This window comes from Pristiophorus japonicus, chromosome 6 (genome assembly GCF_044704955.1).
Source record: "Pristiophorus japonicus isolate sPriJap1 chromosome 6, sPriJap1.hap1, whole genome shotgun sequence".
In the NCBI taxonomy this organism is placed as follows: Eukaryota; Metazoa; Chordata; class Chondrichthyes; family Pristiophoridae; genus Pristiophorus; species Pristiophorus japonicus.
In genome coordinates this window covers 196,674,881-196,691,276 of record NC_091982.1, presented here as the reverse complement: position 1 = coordinate 196,691,276, position 16,396 = coordinate 196,674,881, and the positions used below count along the sequence as shown (strand labels likewise).

Here is a 16,396-nt window from a genome sequence, read left to right as displayed (position 1 = left end):
GCTAAGGAGAACTTTGTGTGGGAGTTTTGAACAGCGCCCTTCTGTGGTTCATTCACTGGAAGTGGAAATATCAGAGGAACTGTTATGCAATCAAGTCTGTAACTTATGTATTAGTTTATGTCTGCCTGAAATTTGCTGTTGTGTTCATGCCATAGAAATTTGGCCATGCAGCACCCACTTGTCGGTCTACTACAATCCCAATATGGCGTTCATGGAGCATGTGCACATTTCTGGCCGAAAGTGCACCACCACCATATTGGTGAAGGTAGATGCACTGGTGGCAAGAGCGCACATCGACAACATTTAAAGGGCAGAATAATTCATTTAAATTTTCGATTTTCAAATGCCCCAGCGCTTCATTCACCACATGCTGAACTCAGATAGGACAATGTGATGCTAACTGGTAGGAATTCCTTCTGACCAGTGATATTTAAAGGGATCATGCAGTATTTTCAGGTTAGTTGCTAGGTTGCTAGTTTATCATTTCAGGCTGCTAGTTGACTTCTTGATATTTTTGATGGGTTTTAGCACTCAGGAAAGTTCACTTTGTCTAAACAGAGAAAGGTTTTGCTGGTCTTACACTGTTGTTGGCTGCCTTAGAAATAGTTTGGCTGCAGGCGTGGGTAGGGCTGCCTTTAGGGGTGGAGTACGAGGGGAAGCAGCAAGGAAGATGCCACAGAGCAGGAGCAGCTGTCAGACGATGGAGGGTATTCAGAGAGCACTCCAACATTGACTTTATTCAGGAGCAATGTATGAAATTCCTTCTTTTCACTAAGGAGGCCGTCACCGAGCTATGTTACCTGCTGCAGCCACAACTCAAGAATTAAACCAGGACCTGGACAGCACTGCCTGAGGCTGTCAAGGTCACTGTGGCCCTTAACTTTTATGTAACGGGCTACTATCAGGCTGCAACAAGTGACATCAGCCACATCTCTTGGTTCAACCACAATAGCTTCCAGACACCCACCTCCCTCTTTACCACTTACCTTAATGCTGGGGACTATTCCCTCATCATTCCCACCGGGTTCGAGTGGGAGTTTGTCCTGAAAGATGGTAATGAAGCCTGGGAGCTAAAATGGTTCGGGCCTCATGCCGGCGTTCTCATGGACACTTCCTGCCGACCCTGGCCCCTGCAGGACAATTTAAAATTGGGGCTTGAATATGTTACAGACTGTTGGTAGAGAGACTGTCACTCATTCACTGCTGCAATGAGCCTTTGTCTGCTGTCACTGTATGTGTTTTTGTGCGGTGCTATATGTAGTACTTGTAAATAAATTTAGCAGGTTGATTCAGAATCCAAGCCCAGTCCGTGCTGCATTGATAATAGCCTCTTCTGTAGTAACTTGAAGAGAAATAAAGTGCAGCAGGCACTAGTGAGCCTTAAAGGATTTTAGGTCTCTGGAGAGACTAAAAATCGTCAAACTGCAGCTTCTGGTTCATATGGAATACAAGGTTCACTTTGGGAAGGACGGTGAGATCACTGTAAGGGCAAACGGTTCATTAAATAAACCTAAAGTTACATCACACTGATGGCAGTGACTTTTGGAGATACTTTTACCTTCACAACACTAAAGAGAATTATATTTATTTAAATTTTCTTTCCGGTGCACCCCAGTAGAATGCTATCATTTGCACCTCTTTATACCTTAAGTTGGTTTTAACTTAAATGTATCTAATATTAAGCCACTCTCATAGTTATAAGAAATACTGGGGTAGACGTTCTGTGGGGATTCTCCCAATTGTCTGCCACAACTTTGGGGAAGATCAACGTATGCCCCAGAGAAACAGTGGAAATGGCTATTCATGATGTTTCTCTAGGGATTTTACCAATCTTCTGCTAAAGTTACGCTAATCTGGAGAATCCCTGCTGAAATTTTATCGCAGTACGTTTACAATGATAATTTCTTTATCACTTATTGTACCTGTGAATGTTGGTGATCTTCTGTTTATGATCTTTTCTAAAAAGTTGCCATCCTCAGGATTCTTAAAACCAAGTAGCAGCATGTAGCGTTGTGAAAAGGTTTCGGACCAGTCAACAGTCTGAGGCAGGATATGATTTGTGCCAGGGTCTGAAATATTATTATATATCTCAATATTATATTACTTGTTGCAAGATGTATAAGTTTGTTTTCACTGAAATTAATGATAAGTCTAGCATTTCTTGAAGCAGTGAATACAACTTTGGATAAATACATTTACATCGTGATACTAATATCGACAATCTAGTCTAAGTATTCAAAAAGCCTGCACCTGTTTGTCCATCTTGCCGACATTTTTCTCTCTGTACTTTATGCCACTGAACTAGTTTTAGAAGATTTGTTACTACAGGTAATAGCAAAATGGATTTGAGCCATGCAAGCACAAAAGCATTCCTTTGTTATTCAAATATTCAGTTAATTTGGTTGCAGGATATTACATCATTTTTTGCATTATAACTTTGAGGTGCAATTTAGTTGCGCAGATAAAATTTATCAAATACTTTTAACCACTTTTGTATAATAAAATGTAGTATTGGTTTGAAACTAAAAGTCTTTTTCAAGACATTAAAAGCAATTCCTTTCAGCCAAATATTCTTACTTTAAATTGTGGGCAGGGTCAGGACTTGGGGCAGGGACTTGGTTATACCTATATGTCTGTCCTTAAACCTTCTTCTGGATTTGGGTAGACATACTATGATGACATGCAAATGAGGGAAATACATCATATGATATGACATATATCCCAAAAATTGTGCCCTACCAACACTGAGCTTAAGGGATGCCTGTGTATCCCTGGACTTCAGAATTGTGAAGGACTTGGGAGCATTTAAAATTCAAAAGTTTGGTTTCGCTACTTATAATCCAAACTGACTGTTTCAAATCCAGGTGTGCACTAGCTATTCTCTAAGATTCAGAGTGACTGGTTAATCTCTTAAACAGACATTGCATTCTTTTTAATCTGGATAATACCTTTACTGCCCAATATCTAGTAAAAGAATAGCATAAACCCAATGATTGTAACAACTCCTGTATCTGATGCTTCTGATAAAATACACGAACCACAATCCCATGTATAATGTGGCGGTGCCCACCAGCATTGAATTGCTTGCATGGCCCTTGTAGCCAAACTCTCATGCACTGCCAACTTTATCCCTAGACTGTAGCTAGGTGCTATTCACATATTTTTGCCATGGGTAGTCTCTGCCGATTCACCTGCCAACTAGCCATGTCCAGTCAATCGTTCATTCTGCCCTCAGAAGGATGCTGTATCACGTGACCTCTGATGTCATTCCTTTGAGCAGGCAAGCCACATAAAGCTACCTCACCCTGAATAAGGAATAGTGTAGAACTGCTACCTGGCCACGTTCAGCAGCCCTGTGAGGCTGGAAATACATTACCTAGATAAAGTTTCTTTTTAAATCCAGACTGTGAAGTGAGGTTATGAGCTCTTTCTATACCTTTCCCAAAATGACTTGGGTGTGGTCAGCTAGCTGCACCTCCACCAATCTCCCTTGACTTATAATACCCAGGCCTCCTTGGCAGTCAGATCATTTGGCACTTAACTTGCTGTTGTTTTGCAGGCCTCTGAGGTGCGCAAAGACAACCAGACAAGTTCTTTTAACTGAAATTACATTGCCCTCCCACTTGACTTTTCAAGTGGGAAAAGCAGTAAATTTTGTGCCAATCTGTTGGCGACTTCTGCAGCTGACTATGCAGGACTAATAAAGCCAAGTATTCTTAGTAATGTCCCAGAAATCCCAGTCGGCTGCTTCCCACGGGCAATCGAGGGAAAAACTTAAAAAAGATGCGCACTTACCTGAAGCTGCTGCGCCCACGCGAGTTCCCGGTCCTGAGGCCTCCACTGACTGCGCATCGCAGCGCGTGCACATCAGGACGTGCGTAGGGCTGGAGCTGCAGTCACATGGCTCTGGGCAGCCAATCAAGGTAAAGTATGTTCTCATTCATAAAAATGGGAACTCGGAGTTCCCATTATTATGAATGAGAACTTCTCCCCAAAACACGAATAAAAAATAGAAAAAATACACCACATATTTTTATTAATTTAAATTGTATTATATAAAAAAATATATTTTCCTGATTTTTTTTTTAAATTATGGTTTAAAATAAACTTACTGTAGTGGGGAGGGTTTTTAACAATAAAATGTGTTTTTATAATTTTATTTTAAAATGTTTTTGTGTATTTTAAAACTCTTACGCCTGTAAAAGTAGGCTATGTGCCTGCTTTTATCAGGCGCAAGAGTTTTCAGGACATTTGTTGGGCAAGTTATGGGTAAATACTGCAATCTTGCCCATGCAAATATCCTGGCTACAGAGATACGGAGGATCTGTCAAGCTCCAGCATGCGCATTGTGCACTGAAAACCGGCTTTTGCGATGCCGTACAGACCCGGGAGGCCGGAATTTTTGGACCATTATATATAGCTCTAGCCCTCTCTCATTAAGCTGCTTGTCAATAACCCTTTCAATATCTATGCCATAACTCGTCAAAACCTAAAATGCCAAGGATGAATAGATCCCCTTTTTTCCAACCCCTGCACAATCGAAGTAGTCGAGCCAAGTCCCCACATTTGAGCAACTTTAACTCTCAAATTGAAGTGAACAAGCACCAAGCAATCATATGCAACTGTAAATAACACCCAGTATTCTGTAATCCCAACTCTTTTGTATGCAACCCATACTAAGGAGCCGAAAATGCCCCCTTTATTGAGAGCTGCGCGCGGTGATGATGACGTCATCACTGTGTGCATCGCCTCCTTACCGTTCCGGAAGTTTAATTGCCCCGCACAACCTACCTTTGTGCCTGCCAATGACAACGACCGCTTGAACTGTCGTGTTGCAGCGCTATTTAAAGGTGCCATCTTGGAAAATATTTTCTGTCGGCCATTAGGTTTTTCTGCTTTGCAACAGTCTTCTGCCGCCTAACTTTTCCCCTGTATAACTCAAGGCACTTTCTACATTCAACCATTTCTGTTGCTTCATGGGGGCTGTGTTGGCACTCGCCGCCTGCTTCGATGTCACCATCAGAGGATGCTTTGATGAAGACAAAGGCACTGCTAATTACAGAGGGAAAGGTATCGAGAGAGAGAGGGAGAAAGGCCATGAGCACCACAGGGAGAGGCCCATGTAGAAGTCCATGGACCACACCACAGGGAGAGGGCAAGGGAGAGGGAAAGGGAGAGGAACAGGGACAGGCAACAGGCCAGACACAGACAATCACATGCAGCAGCACAGGGACAACCAGTGGCAGTAGCACAGGAACAACCAGCGTCAGCAGCATAGGGACAACCACATGCAGCAGCACAGGGACAACCATAGGCAGTAGCACAGGGACAACCAGTGGCAGCAGCATAGGGAGATCCACAGACAGCAGCATAGGGACAACCACATGCAGCAGCACAGGGACAACCATAGGCAGTAGCACAGGGAGAACCACAGACAGCAGCATAGGGACAACCACATGCAACAGCACAGGGACAACCAGTGGCAGAAGCACAGGGAGAACCACAGACAGCAGCATAGGGAAAACCACATGCAGCAGCATAGGGACAACCATAGGCAGTAGCACAGGGACAACCAGTGGCAGCAGCATAGGGACAACCACATGCAGCAGCACAGGGACAACCATAGACAGTAGCACAGGGACAACCAGAGGCAGCAGCATAGGGGCAACCACATGCAGCAGCACAGGGAGAACCACATAAACATGTTGTCAGAGGAAGAAGGTGCCACAGGGCTGACATCACTCTCCCAGGGTATTCTGGCAGTAGTTCTCACCTCAGCATCGCCACCAATCTGCTGGAACACAGATTGCTGGGCTGCTGCAACACCGTGTGATCCCCGGTCGACTGTGGTGGACCCAGCAGCGATGGTAGAAGTCAGAGCTTGTGTGGCATGCAGCTGAGACTGCATGACATCAAGACGTTGCATGGCATCAAGCTTAGACTTCGTGAGAGCAGTCTGTGCATCCACGCAAGCAACCATTGACTCTATGCAGCACCAAGACGTTGCTTCTGCCTGTGCTGCAATGGAAGCTGCCACATCGCTTGGAGGAGAACTGTTGCCGGAATACTCTGGGAGAGTAAGATCTCCTGTTGCCAGCCCTGTGGCGCCTTCTTCCTCTGGCCACATTTTGCTGTGGTTCTCCCTGTCCTGCTGCCTGCGGTTCTCCCTGTCCTGCTACCTGTTTTTGTCTGTGCCTCTCCCTGTGCCTTGCTCCCTGGGCCTCTCTATGGACCTCTCCCTGTGCCTCACCATTGGCCTCTCCCTCTCTTTGTCTGTGCCTTTCTCTCTCCCTCTCTCTATGCCTTTCTCTCTGTAATTGTCGCCACCTTTGTCTTCGCCTAAGGTCAAGTGCCAACACAGCCCCCATGAAGCAACAGAAATGTTGTAAATTCAAATCTGCTTTGAGTTATACAGGAGTCTAGTTAGGAGGCAACCACTCTACTTATCTGTTGGAAAGCAGAAAAATGTAATGGCCTACAGAAAATACTTTTAAATCGCACTGCTCCATCCGGTTCCCAACTACAACTCGATAGCTGAAGCTGTCGTTGTCATTGCTAGGTGCTAAGGTAGGTTACGTGGCGCAATTTAACTTCCGTGGCGGTAAGGGGGTGATGGATATGGCGATAACGTCATCGCCACGCACAGCCGAGTGGGGCATTCCAGTAGGAGCTAGGCACTATCTTGTAGCGGCTCTGCAAAACCCCCACTCAATTCCGCTGGGAGGGGAATATTGGCGCCGCGCCCGGGCGAAAATCATTTTGTGAAAACCAAGAGGAAACCATCAATAAATGGAGCAATTTCGCCAGCTCAATTTTTAAAAATCTGGTATTTTTTGGGTAAGAACCAGAAAATGAACATGAAAGCTGCCGGATTGTCAGGCAGTTATTCTGTGTTTTAATGGTGTTGGTTGAAGAAGGAATGTTGGTCAAGAAAAGGGGGGAAGTCCTTGCTTTGTGTTGAATGGTGCTATGGGATTTTTAACATTCACTTGCACCATTGGAATAGGATAATCAATATAACAGGGAAGCTGTGACAGGTGTGCAATCTGATGCACCAAGTTCTTAGAGGGACAATTGACCATCCACACGACATTATTAGTGGCAGTCAAGTTCTGCACGGCCCTCTATTTTCATGTCACAAAGTTCTTCCAGGCACCAAAAGGGGGCATTGCATAGTTAGCTGCTATGCTTACACACCACATTATTAAGGAGGTAAGTGAAGTTCTGTTTTGCAGTGCAACTACAGTGTTACCATATTACTGGCTTCCCCAAGGTATAGGCATCATAGACTTCACACATGTGGTTATTATTCACCTATAAAAAATTGTCATGTATGTACATGCTGTTTGTAGCCACCAGATGGTTTCATTGTTGGAAGCCACTGAGCAGATGGTGCTGCTTGGGTATAAAAGGCCAGCCATTTTCTGAATCAGGCACTTTGGGACTAAATAAAGCACAGGCAAGGTTGTACCTTGCTTAGTTAAACAGTACTCAGTTTGAACCTTTATTGCACACGTAACATTTGGCGACAAGAATACAAGAACCTTTGTTTGCAAAATGAGCACGATTGGATATTTAGAGCGATTCGTGGAGGGAGAAGATTGGGCAGACTTTGTGAGCCATTTGAACCAGTACTTCGTGGCCAACAAAATGAAGGGGGCTGACAACATAGATCGGCGCTGGGCCATGTTCCTCACTGTGTGCGGTTCAAAGATCTACGGACTGATAAAGAATCTCCTCGTGCCTAATGATCCAACAGAGAAAAGTACAAGGAGTTGTGTGCATTGGTACGGGAGCACCTCAAGCCAGACGACGGCATCATCATCTCGAGATACAAGTTTTATACACACGTGACCGTGCAAGTCCAGGATGGGGTTGGCAGACATGCTGCGGGACTTATTTCTTATCGGTATCAACCACGAGGTGATCCTGCGCAAATTTCTGGCGGTGGAGGAGTTGAATTTAAAAAGGGCCATCCAGATCGCTCAATCATGTATGATGACGGACAGGAGTCTAAAGCAAATGTCGGTGACGAACCGAACCTCGGCAAGTACTGTAAATGCAATTGATTCGGCATTCGGCAGAGCGGCACATGGCAGGGCCTATCCAGCTGCGTTCGCGAAACCTGTGGCTGCCCAAAGTCCGCTAGCGGGAATGTATCCGACTTCTCCGTGTTGGCATTGTGGGGGAAATCATCAGCACCAGCAGTGCCGATTTAACCAATATAGTTGCAAAGGCTGTCTGAGAGTGGGGCATCTCCAGTGCAAGTGTCCGCAGATGAGCAAGCGAGCTGCGACACACCACGTGAAGGATGAGTAAGACTAGTGCGGATCCGGATACGCAATCCGAGATGCCAGAGGAGGAAGTGTATGGACTGTACTCTTTCATAACCAAGAGTAAACCAATTTTGATTAATGAGAAGTTTAACGGGATACCGTTATCGATGGATACAGGGGCGAGTCAATCGATCATGAACGAGAGGGTATTCAATAAACTATGGGATACTAAGACTGCCCAGGATGAGCCCTGTTAACGCCAAGCTGTGCACGTACACCAAAGAACTGATAAAGGTGATTGGCAGTGCACCAATTAATGTGTCGCATAACGGTGCGGTTCACGAGTACCGCTGTGGATTGTTCCAGGCAATGGCTCAACGCTGCTCGGCAGGAGCTGGTTGGAGAAAATCAGATGTGACTGGAACGACATAAAGGCGTTGTCGTTGGAGGAAGATACATGTGACCAAGTATTGAGCAAGTTCCCCTCGCTGCTCGAAACGGGTATCGGCAACTTCACGGGAGTCAAGGTGCAGATCCACGTGAACTCAGATGCAAGACCCATCCATCAAAAAGCTCGGGTAGTGCCGTATATGATGAAGGAGAAGGTCGAAATTGAACTGGACACACTCCAGCGTGAAGGGATCATATCACCGGTCGAATTTAATGAATGGGCCAGCCCCATTGTTCCTGTGCTGAAAAGTGATGGCACAGTCAGAATCTGTGGAGACTACAAGGCTACGATCAACAGGGTTTTGAAACAAGATCAGTACCCGTTACCGAAGGCTGATGACTTGTTTGTGACGCTAGCTGGAGGGAAGTCGTTCACAAAACTGGACTTCACATCGGCCTATATGGCACAGAAATTGGTTGAGACGCTGAAGAGACTTACGTGCATTAACACGAGGACTGTTTATTTACCACAGATGCCCTTTCGGAACTCGCTTGGCTGCAGCAATATTCCATATGGAAAGTCTACTGAAATCCGTTCCCAGAACCGTCGTGTTCCAAGATGACATCCTGATCACTGGTCGTGACTCCAAGGAACATCTGAACAACCTGGAAGAGTGGGACTCAGAATTAAACGCTCGAAGTGCGTCTTCATGGCACCGGAGGTCGAATTCCTCTGGAGGAAAATCGCCGCTGATGGCATCAGACCTACTAACGTGAAAACCAAAGCCATCAAGAATGCGCCAAGCCGCAGAACGTGATGGAGCTGCGTTCGTTCCTGCGTCTACTCAACTACTTTGGTAACTTCCTATCTAAATTGAGCACCTTACTTGAACCACTGCAAATGTTATTGAGAAAAGGCAACAACTGGGTGTGGGGCGCATTGCAAGACACAGCTTTCGAGAAAGCCACCAATCTGCTTTGCTCGAACAAGCTGCTGGTACATTATGATCCATGTAAACACTTAATTTTGGCCTGTGACGCATTGTCATATGGAATTGGTTGCATGTTACAACAAGCCAATGAGTTGGGGAAACTTCAACCTGTTGCGTATGCATCCAAAAGTTTGTCTAAGGCAGAAAGAGCCTACAGTATAGTAGAAAAAGAAGCTTTAGCTTGTGTGTACGATGTTAAAAAGATGTATTATTACCTGTTCAGTCTGCGGTTTGAATTAGAGACCGATCACAAGCCGCTCATTTAGTTGTTTTCCAAGAGCAAAGGTATCAATACCAATGCTTCATCCCGCATCCAAAGGTGAGCGCTGACATTATCTGCCTATGATTATGTCATTCGCCACAGGCCTGGCAAAGAGAATTGTGCCGATGCTTTGAGCCAATTGCCGTTGCCCACACCGGAGGTGGAAAAGCCACAACCGGCAGATTTAATGTTAATCATGGATGCTTTTGAGAGTGAAGGTATCCCTGTCATGGCTCAACAAGTTAAGACCTGATACAGCCAGGACCCGATATTATCGGTGGTAAAGGATTGCATCCTCAAAGGGGATTGGTCTGCCATACCTAAGCAAATGTGCGAGGAGGCCAAGCGTACATTCGTCGCAAGGACAAACTGTCTATTCAAGCAGATTGCATATTGTGGGGCAATCCTGTTGTAATGCCTAAGGAAGGGAGAGAGAAGTTTGTGCATGAGTTACACAGCACACATCCTGGTATAGTAATGATGAAGGCCATCGCCAGGTCCCATGGATGGTGGCCAGGAATTGATTCTGAGCTGGAAGCATGTGTGCATCAGTGCAACACCTGCATGCGGCTCAGCAAAGCACCAGCGGAATTGCCGCTGACTCTGTGGTCATGGCCATCCAAACCTTGGACCAGGATCCATGTAGATTTTGCAGGTGCCTTCCTGGGCAAGATGTTTTTAGTGGTGGTGGATGCATATTTGAAGTGGATAGAATGCGTAATCATGTCATCCAGTACGTCCACGACAACCATAGAGAATCTCAATGTCATGTTTGCGACACATGGTCTGTCTGACATAGTGGTGAGTGACAATGGGTCGTGCTTCACCAGTCAGGAGTTTCAGGAGTTTGTAAAACTTAACGGCATAAAACATGTAAGGTCAGCACCGTTCAAGCCTGCGTCCAACGGGCAAGCAGAACGTGCAGTACAAATTATCAAGCAAAGCATGAGGAGAGTAACCCGAGGGTCACTGCAGACCCGCTTGTCTTGCATACTGCTGAGTTACAGGACAAGACCCCACACACTCACAGGGGTCTCGCCTGCTGAACTCACGATGAAAAGAGGTCTTAAGACCAAGTTATCTCTTGTACACCCGGATTTAAGTAATCATGTTGAATACAGAAGACAGAGTCAACAAAGGTACCACGATCGCGCAACTGTGTCATGCGAGATTTCTGTTAATGATCCTGTATATGTGTTGAATTATGGTCAGGGTCCCAAATGGAATGCTGGTACGGTCATAGCCAAGGAGGGCAACAGAGTATTTGTTATTAAGCTCAAGAATGGGCAAACTTGCAGGAAACACATAGATCAAAAAAAGCTGAGGCACACAGATGAGCCAGAGCAGTCGGACGAAGAAACCGACGACAACCTATCAGCTGCCTTCAGTGAACTCAAGGGTCATCAGTGAACCCGGAATTTCCATCACAGACTTGTTCAATAAAAATGGACTTGCAATTCCTGACATGGCCACTGGCACCCCCAACAAGTCAGCCATCCAGTCACCAGCCACAACAGACTCCGCACACTCACCCAAGGCCGGAATTGAACTGAGATGGTCAACCCGGGAGCATAAAGCACCGACTGTCTCAACCTGTGAAAGACTGTGATAAGATCTCAAAGGGGGGTATTGTCATGTATGTACATGCTGTTTGTAGCCACCAGATGGTGTAATTGTTGGAGGCCACTGAGCAGCACGGACATGGTGCTGCTTGGGTATAAAAGGCCACCCATTTTGTGAGTCAGGCACTTTGGGACTAAATAAAGCACAGGCAAGGTCGTACCTTGCTTAGTTAAACAGTACTCAGTTTGAAAGGAGATATTAGGGCAGATGCCCAAAAGCTTGGTCAAAGAGGCAGGTTTTCAGGAACGACTTAAAGGAGGAATGAGATGTAGAGAGACAGAGATGTTTAGGGAGAGAGTTCCAGAGCTTAGGGCCTTGTAAACTGAAAGCACGGCTGCCAATGGTGGTGCGATTAAAATCGGGGTTGCTCAAGATGCTAGAATTGGAGGAGCGCAGATATCGCAGAGGGTTGTAGGGCTGGAGGAGATTACAGAGATAGGGAGGGGCAAGGTCATGGAGGATGAAAACAAAGATGAGAATTTTAAAATCAAGGCATTACTTTATTGCATATGTAACAATTAAGGAGGTAAGTGAACTTCTGTTTTGCTGTGCAACTAGTGTTACCATATTACTGGCTTCCCCAAGGTAAAGACATTATAGACTTCACACATGTGGCTATTATTCACCTATAAAAAATTATAGGGCATATCTAAATAGAAAGGGCTATTACTGCATCAAAGTGTAAACAGTACGCATCCCCTGCCAGGGAATTATGCATTTCAACTCACTGTTTTCAAGAAGTATACTTGATACTTACAGTCTGAAGCAAAGAAATCTCACACAGCTCTTTGAAAGAGAAATTTAATTGCATAACTACTGAACACCATACAATTAAAATTTGGTAACAGATTCTTTTTTATCAAACCTGTCCCATTATCAGACCCATTTCATTATTATGACAGACCAGTTTCATTATTATGAAATAAAAGAAAAAGAAAAACTTGTATTTATAAAGCACCTTTAATGTAATAAAACATCCCAAGGCACGTTGCAGGAGTGTTATCAAACAAAATTTCACAGTGAGCCACAAAAGGAGATATTAGGGCAGATGCCCAAAAGTTTGGTCAAAGAGGCAGGTTTTCAGGAACGCCTTAAAGGAGGAAAGAGATGTAGCGAGAGAGAGGTGTTTAGGGAGAGAATTCCAGAGTTTTGGGCCTTGTAAGCTGAAAGCATGGCTGCCAATGGTGGAGCGATTAAAATCGGGGTTGCTCAAGAGGCTAGAATTGGAGGAACGCAGATATCTCAAAGGGATGTAGGGCTGGAGGAGATTACAGAGATAGGGAGGGGCGAGGCCATGGAGGGTGAAAACAAGGATGAGAATTTTAAAATCGAGGCGTTGCTTAACCGGGAGCCAATGTAGGTCAGCGAGCACAGGGGTGATAAGTGAATGGGACTTGTTGTGAGTTCGGACACAGGCAGCAGAGTTTTGGATGACCTCAAGTTTACAGAGAGTAGAACGTGGGAGGCCAGCCAGGAGTGCATTGGAATAGTCAAGTCTAGAGGTAACAAAGGGATGGATTAGGGTTTCAGCAGCAGATGAGCTGAGGCAGGGGCAGTTGGGCAATGTTATGGAGACAGAAATAGGTGGTCTTAGTGATGGTGCGGACATATGGTCGGAAACTCATCTCGGGGTCAAATATGAACAGTCTAGTTCAGCCTCAAACAGTTGCCAGGGAGAGTGTTGGAGTCGGCTAGGAAATGGAATTAACGAAGATAAAATATCACCATTATTGTTTATTACTAAATACCAAGGGGCCCAAATTCACCGTTCCCAAAGGGACAGCTACCACAAGGTTTGGGCGGTCAGGTCTTTTTCCCTCCCCGACACATATTCAGATGGGGGGAGGGATTTGAGCAGCATGCACTTCTGCCGGAAACGGTGGGGTGAAGCCGCAGTAAAGGAAGGTTTCCAGTGGTGACCTCAGCAGGGGTGGGCCATTGAAAAGCGGACAGGACAGCGAAATTCAGCTATGAAATGGTAGGATTTTTCCCAGCAGTGCCCCTGCGACGTTTTCCAGTCGGTGCCGGAATTAGATACCGCTGGAGTTTTGCCACGATCAGGTCCGTTTGGTCGGGAAATAATTTTATTATATATTAGTATTTTTATTTCAGATTTCAGCATCCGCAATATTTTTCTTTTGAAATAGTTTTATTAATTGTTTTGACTACATTAAACCTGCTGAGTGCTGTTCAGAGGTTTTCACAGACTTTTGCACAACTTTCAGGTCTGACTCTTTAGTGGAGTACTGTGGGCTGCAGAGACTTGCTTAGGAGGGGTCACCCTGAGGATGGGAGGAGTGTTGGGAGGACGATACCTGGTCAGAAGCAGGGCGGCATGTAGGAGAAGGCGTCACCGCCAGCACCGTGCAGAAAGGCAGCGGGCAAGGGAGGCAACAGCCATGAAAAGTTCATTCTGCGCCAGATCAATGTGCCCGCCGTCTTCACCGGCCCGAATCAGGATTGTGGTTGGCTGCTTGGGGACAAGGGATAGCCCCTGTCCACTTAGCTGCTCACTCCACTGCGGAACCCCAGGACAGCACCACAGCATGCATATAATGACGCTCATTATGCCACCAGGTGCATCATCGAGCAGTGCATAGACATCCTTAAGCAGAGGTTCTGGTGCCTGGACCTCTCTGGTGGCACCTTGCAGTACTCTCCTCAACGGGTCTCCATAATTGTTGTGGTTTGCTGCATGCTGCACAACCTGGCCATCATGAGGGGACAGCCACTGGAGGTTGAGCCAGCAGTACCACCTGAGGAGGAGGAGGCGGAGGAGGAGGATCCCCATCGCCCCAGAGCTAGGAGGCGTCATCCCCATCGCAACCCTGGAAGGGAGATGCAGTTGCGTCTCATAGCTGCTCGTTTCAGATAAGCCCATCCACACACGACTCTTCAGGTCCCACTTTCAATGGCCATCGCAATGAGTGCCTTAACGCAGAATTGCCCACTCCCAAATGAAACACCTAACCAGATATATGTGCCAAAATTAACGTTTTATCAAATTATCCAAATCACTGCAAAAACAGAACATAAAGACCAATACAGGTGCAGCGTCGAAAATCCGGAATGTTCCGGAATCCAGACCGATCGGTGGCAGGGCCGTCCGGAATCCGTAAAATGTTCTGGAATCCGGACTCGCTGACCCTACTGACCTCGGGGCCCCACAGCTGCCCGACCTTTGGCCTCGCTGCCGCTTGCCTCGCCCCCGCTGCCCTTACCTCACCGCCGCTGCCCTTACCTCGGGGCCTCCTCGCCGGCCTGTCCAAACACCTCCTCCGTGATGGGGCCGGCCCGAACAGCTCGTCGGCGGGGCCCCGCCCAAACATCTCCTCTTTGGCGGGGCCCATTGGCCCAAACACCTGCTCTTCGGCAGGGCCCAGCAGCTCGAACCCCTCTGTTTCGGCGGGGTCCGCCTGAACACCTCCTGCACAACGGGGCCTGCCCGAACACCTCCTGCACGGTGGAATTCCGTCCGAACACCTCCTGTACGGTGGGTCGCTGAAATAGCTCCTCTTCGGCGGGGCCCGCCCGAACACCTGCTCTTCGGTGGGGCCTGCTGGCCCGAACAGCTCCTCGGCGGGATTCACCCCCCCACCATCCTTTCTGACATTCCGATATCCGGAAATACCCAATCCTGGGCTCGGGTATTTCCAGATTCGTGACATCAGAAAGATGATCAAAAGTCCGGAAAAGCCCGGAATCTGTAACGGCCTCTGTCCCGAGGGTTCCGGATTCTCCATGTTGCACCTGTATAATAATGCTGTAATCATTGTTTAACCCTGTGCATCTCACTATAACACCTGTTACGCGAGACTACCCTAACACCACGCCTAACTGTCATCCCTGAGGCTGCATCGTGGGACCGGAAAGCCTGCTGTGGTTGTTCTCAGGACCTACAGCTGTCCTTCTAGGACACCCTGGAACACCTCTGGGCCTGGAAGGGCCGGGTACAGACTGGCCAGCATCCTCCTGGGAAGGTGTGTCCTCACATATATGGAGGTGCCCGACACCTCCCCTACAATCTCCCTCCATGCATTATGTACTGGCGGTCTGCCAGGTCTCCCCATATCAGGAAACAGTATTCTTCTTCCGTCCTCTACACCGTCCATCGGTGTCTCTAGCTCTATATCAGTGAACCTGTTGGCTCTCCTTGCACCTCTTACATCCTTCTAACCTCCTTTCAAACTCAGGGCCTTGCTGCAAGCCCTGGCCAATTGGCTTGTCAGAAACCCTTACCTGCATGCTGAATTTCTCAGTGGTTATAATGCTCAAATTAAGACAGCCACACCGCTGAAAAATCCACTTTGGAAGGGTTCATTAGCACTGGAATCCATTTTTTCACTTTTGGAGCTGAATATGGGGTAGCCTAGCCACAAAAACATTTTGCCGCTAATGGCCCCAAAAAGGTGGGGGGAGCACTAGCTTTCCAGCAGTACTGAATTTCGGGCCCCAAATGTTTAAATGAAGAGAATGATTCAATGAACAATATCATTTATTTACCTGCATATAGGTAGTTGGCATAAGTAGGGTGTTTTTTCCTGAAAACCTCTTTTATTTTTTCTATTTGTGCAGCAGTTGGTTTCACTGCAAATGGTGTGTACATAACAGAAAATGTTTCAGCTTGAGTGATGCCCTCTTCCAACATTGCCTAGGTTCATAAAAAAACATGAACATGTAAAATACTAACTTTTTAAAGAAACAAATTCATCATGCACGACAACGACTTGAATTTCTACAGCACTCCCCCTGTGCAGAGATATTTCAGAACACTGTACAGAATAGTGGACAAAGATTGAATACTGAATAAGCACCGAGCAGGAGGGGGAGAGGTGAGGAAAAAGGAGGTTGGT

The 16,396-nt window shown here is 46.5% G+C and overlaps 1 protein-coding gene across 1 annotated transcript in view; it reads right to left on the bottom strand.

Moving 5' to 3' along the window:
• The window catches only part of LOC139265921 (spermatogenesis-associated protein 16-like), a 281,978-nt gene that overhangs the window by 85,627 nt on the left and 179,955 nt on the right, over positions 1-16,396 (bottom strand). The window contains exons 6-7 of the mRNA XM_070883514.1: positions 16,047-16,194; positions 1,923-2,069 (exon numbers count right to left, since the gene is read on the bottom strand). Coding sequence (XP_070739615.1) covers positions 1,923-2,069; positions 16,047-16,194 — 295 coding nt within the window. The remainder of the gene's footprint in view (positions 1-1,922; positions 2,070-16,046; positions 16,195-16,396) is intronic.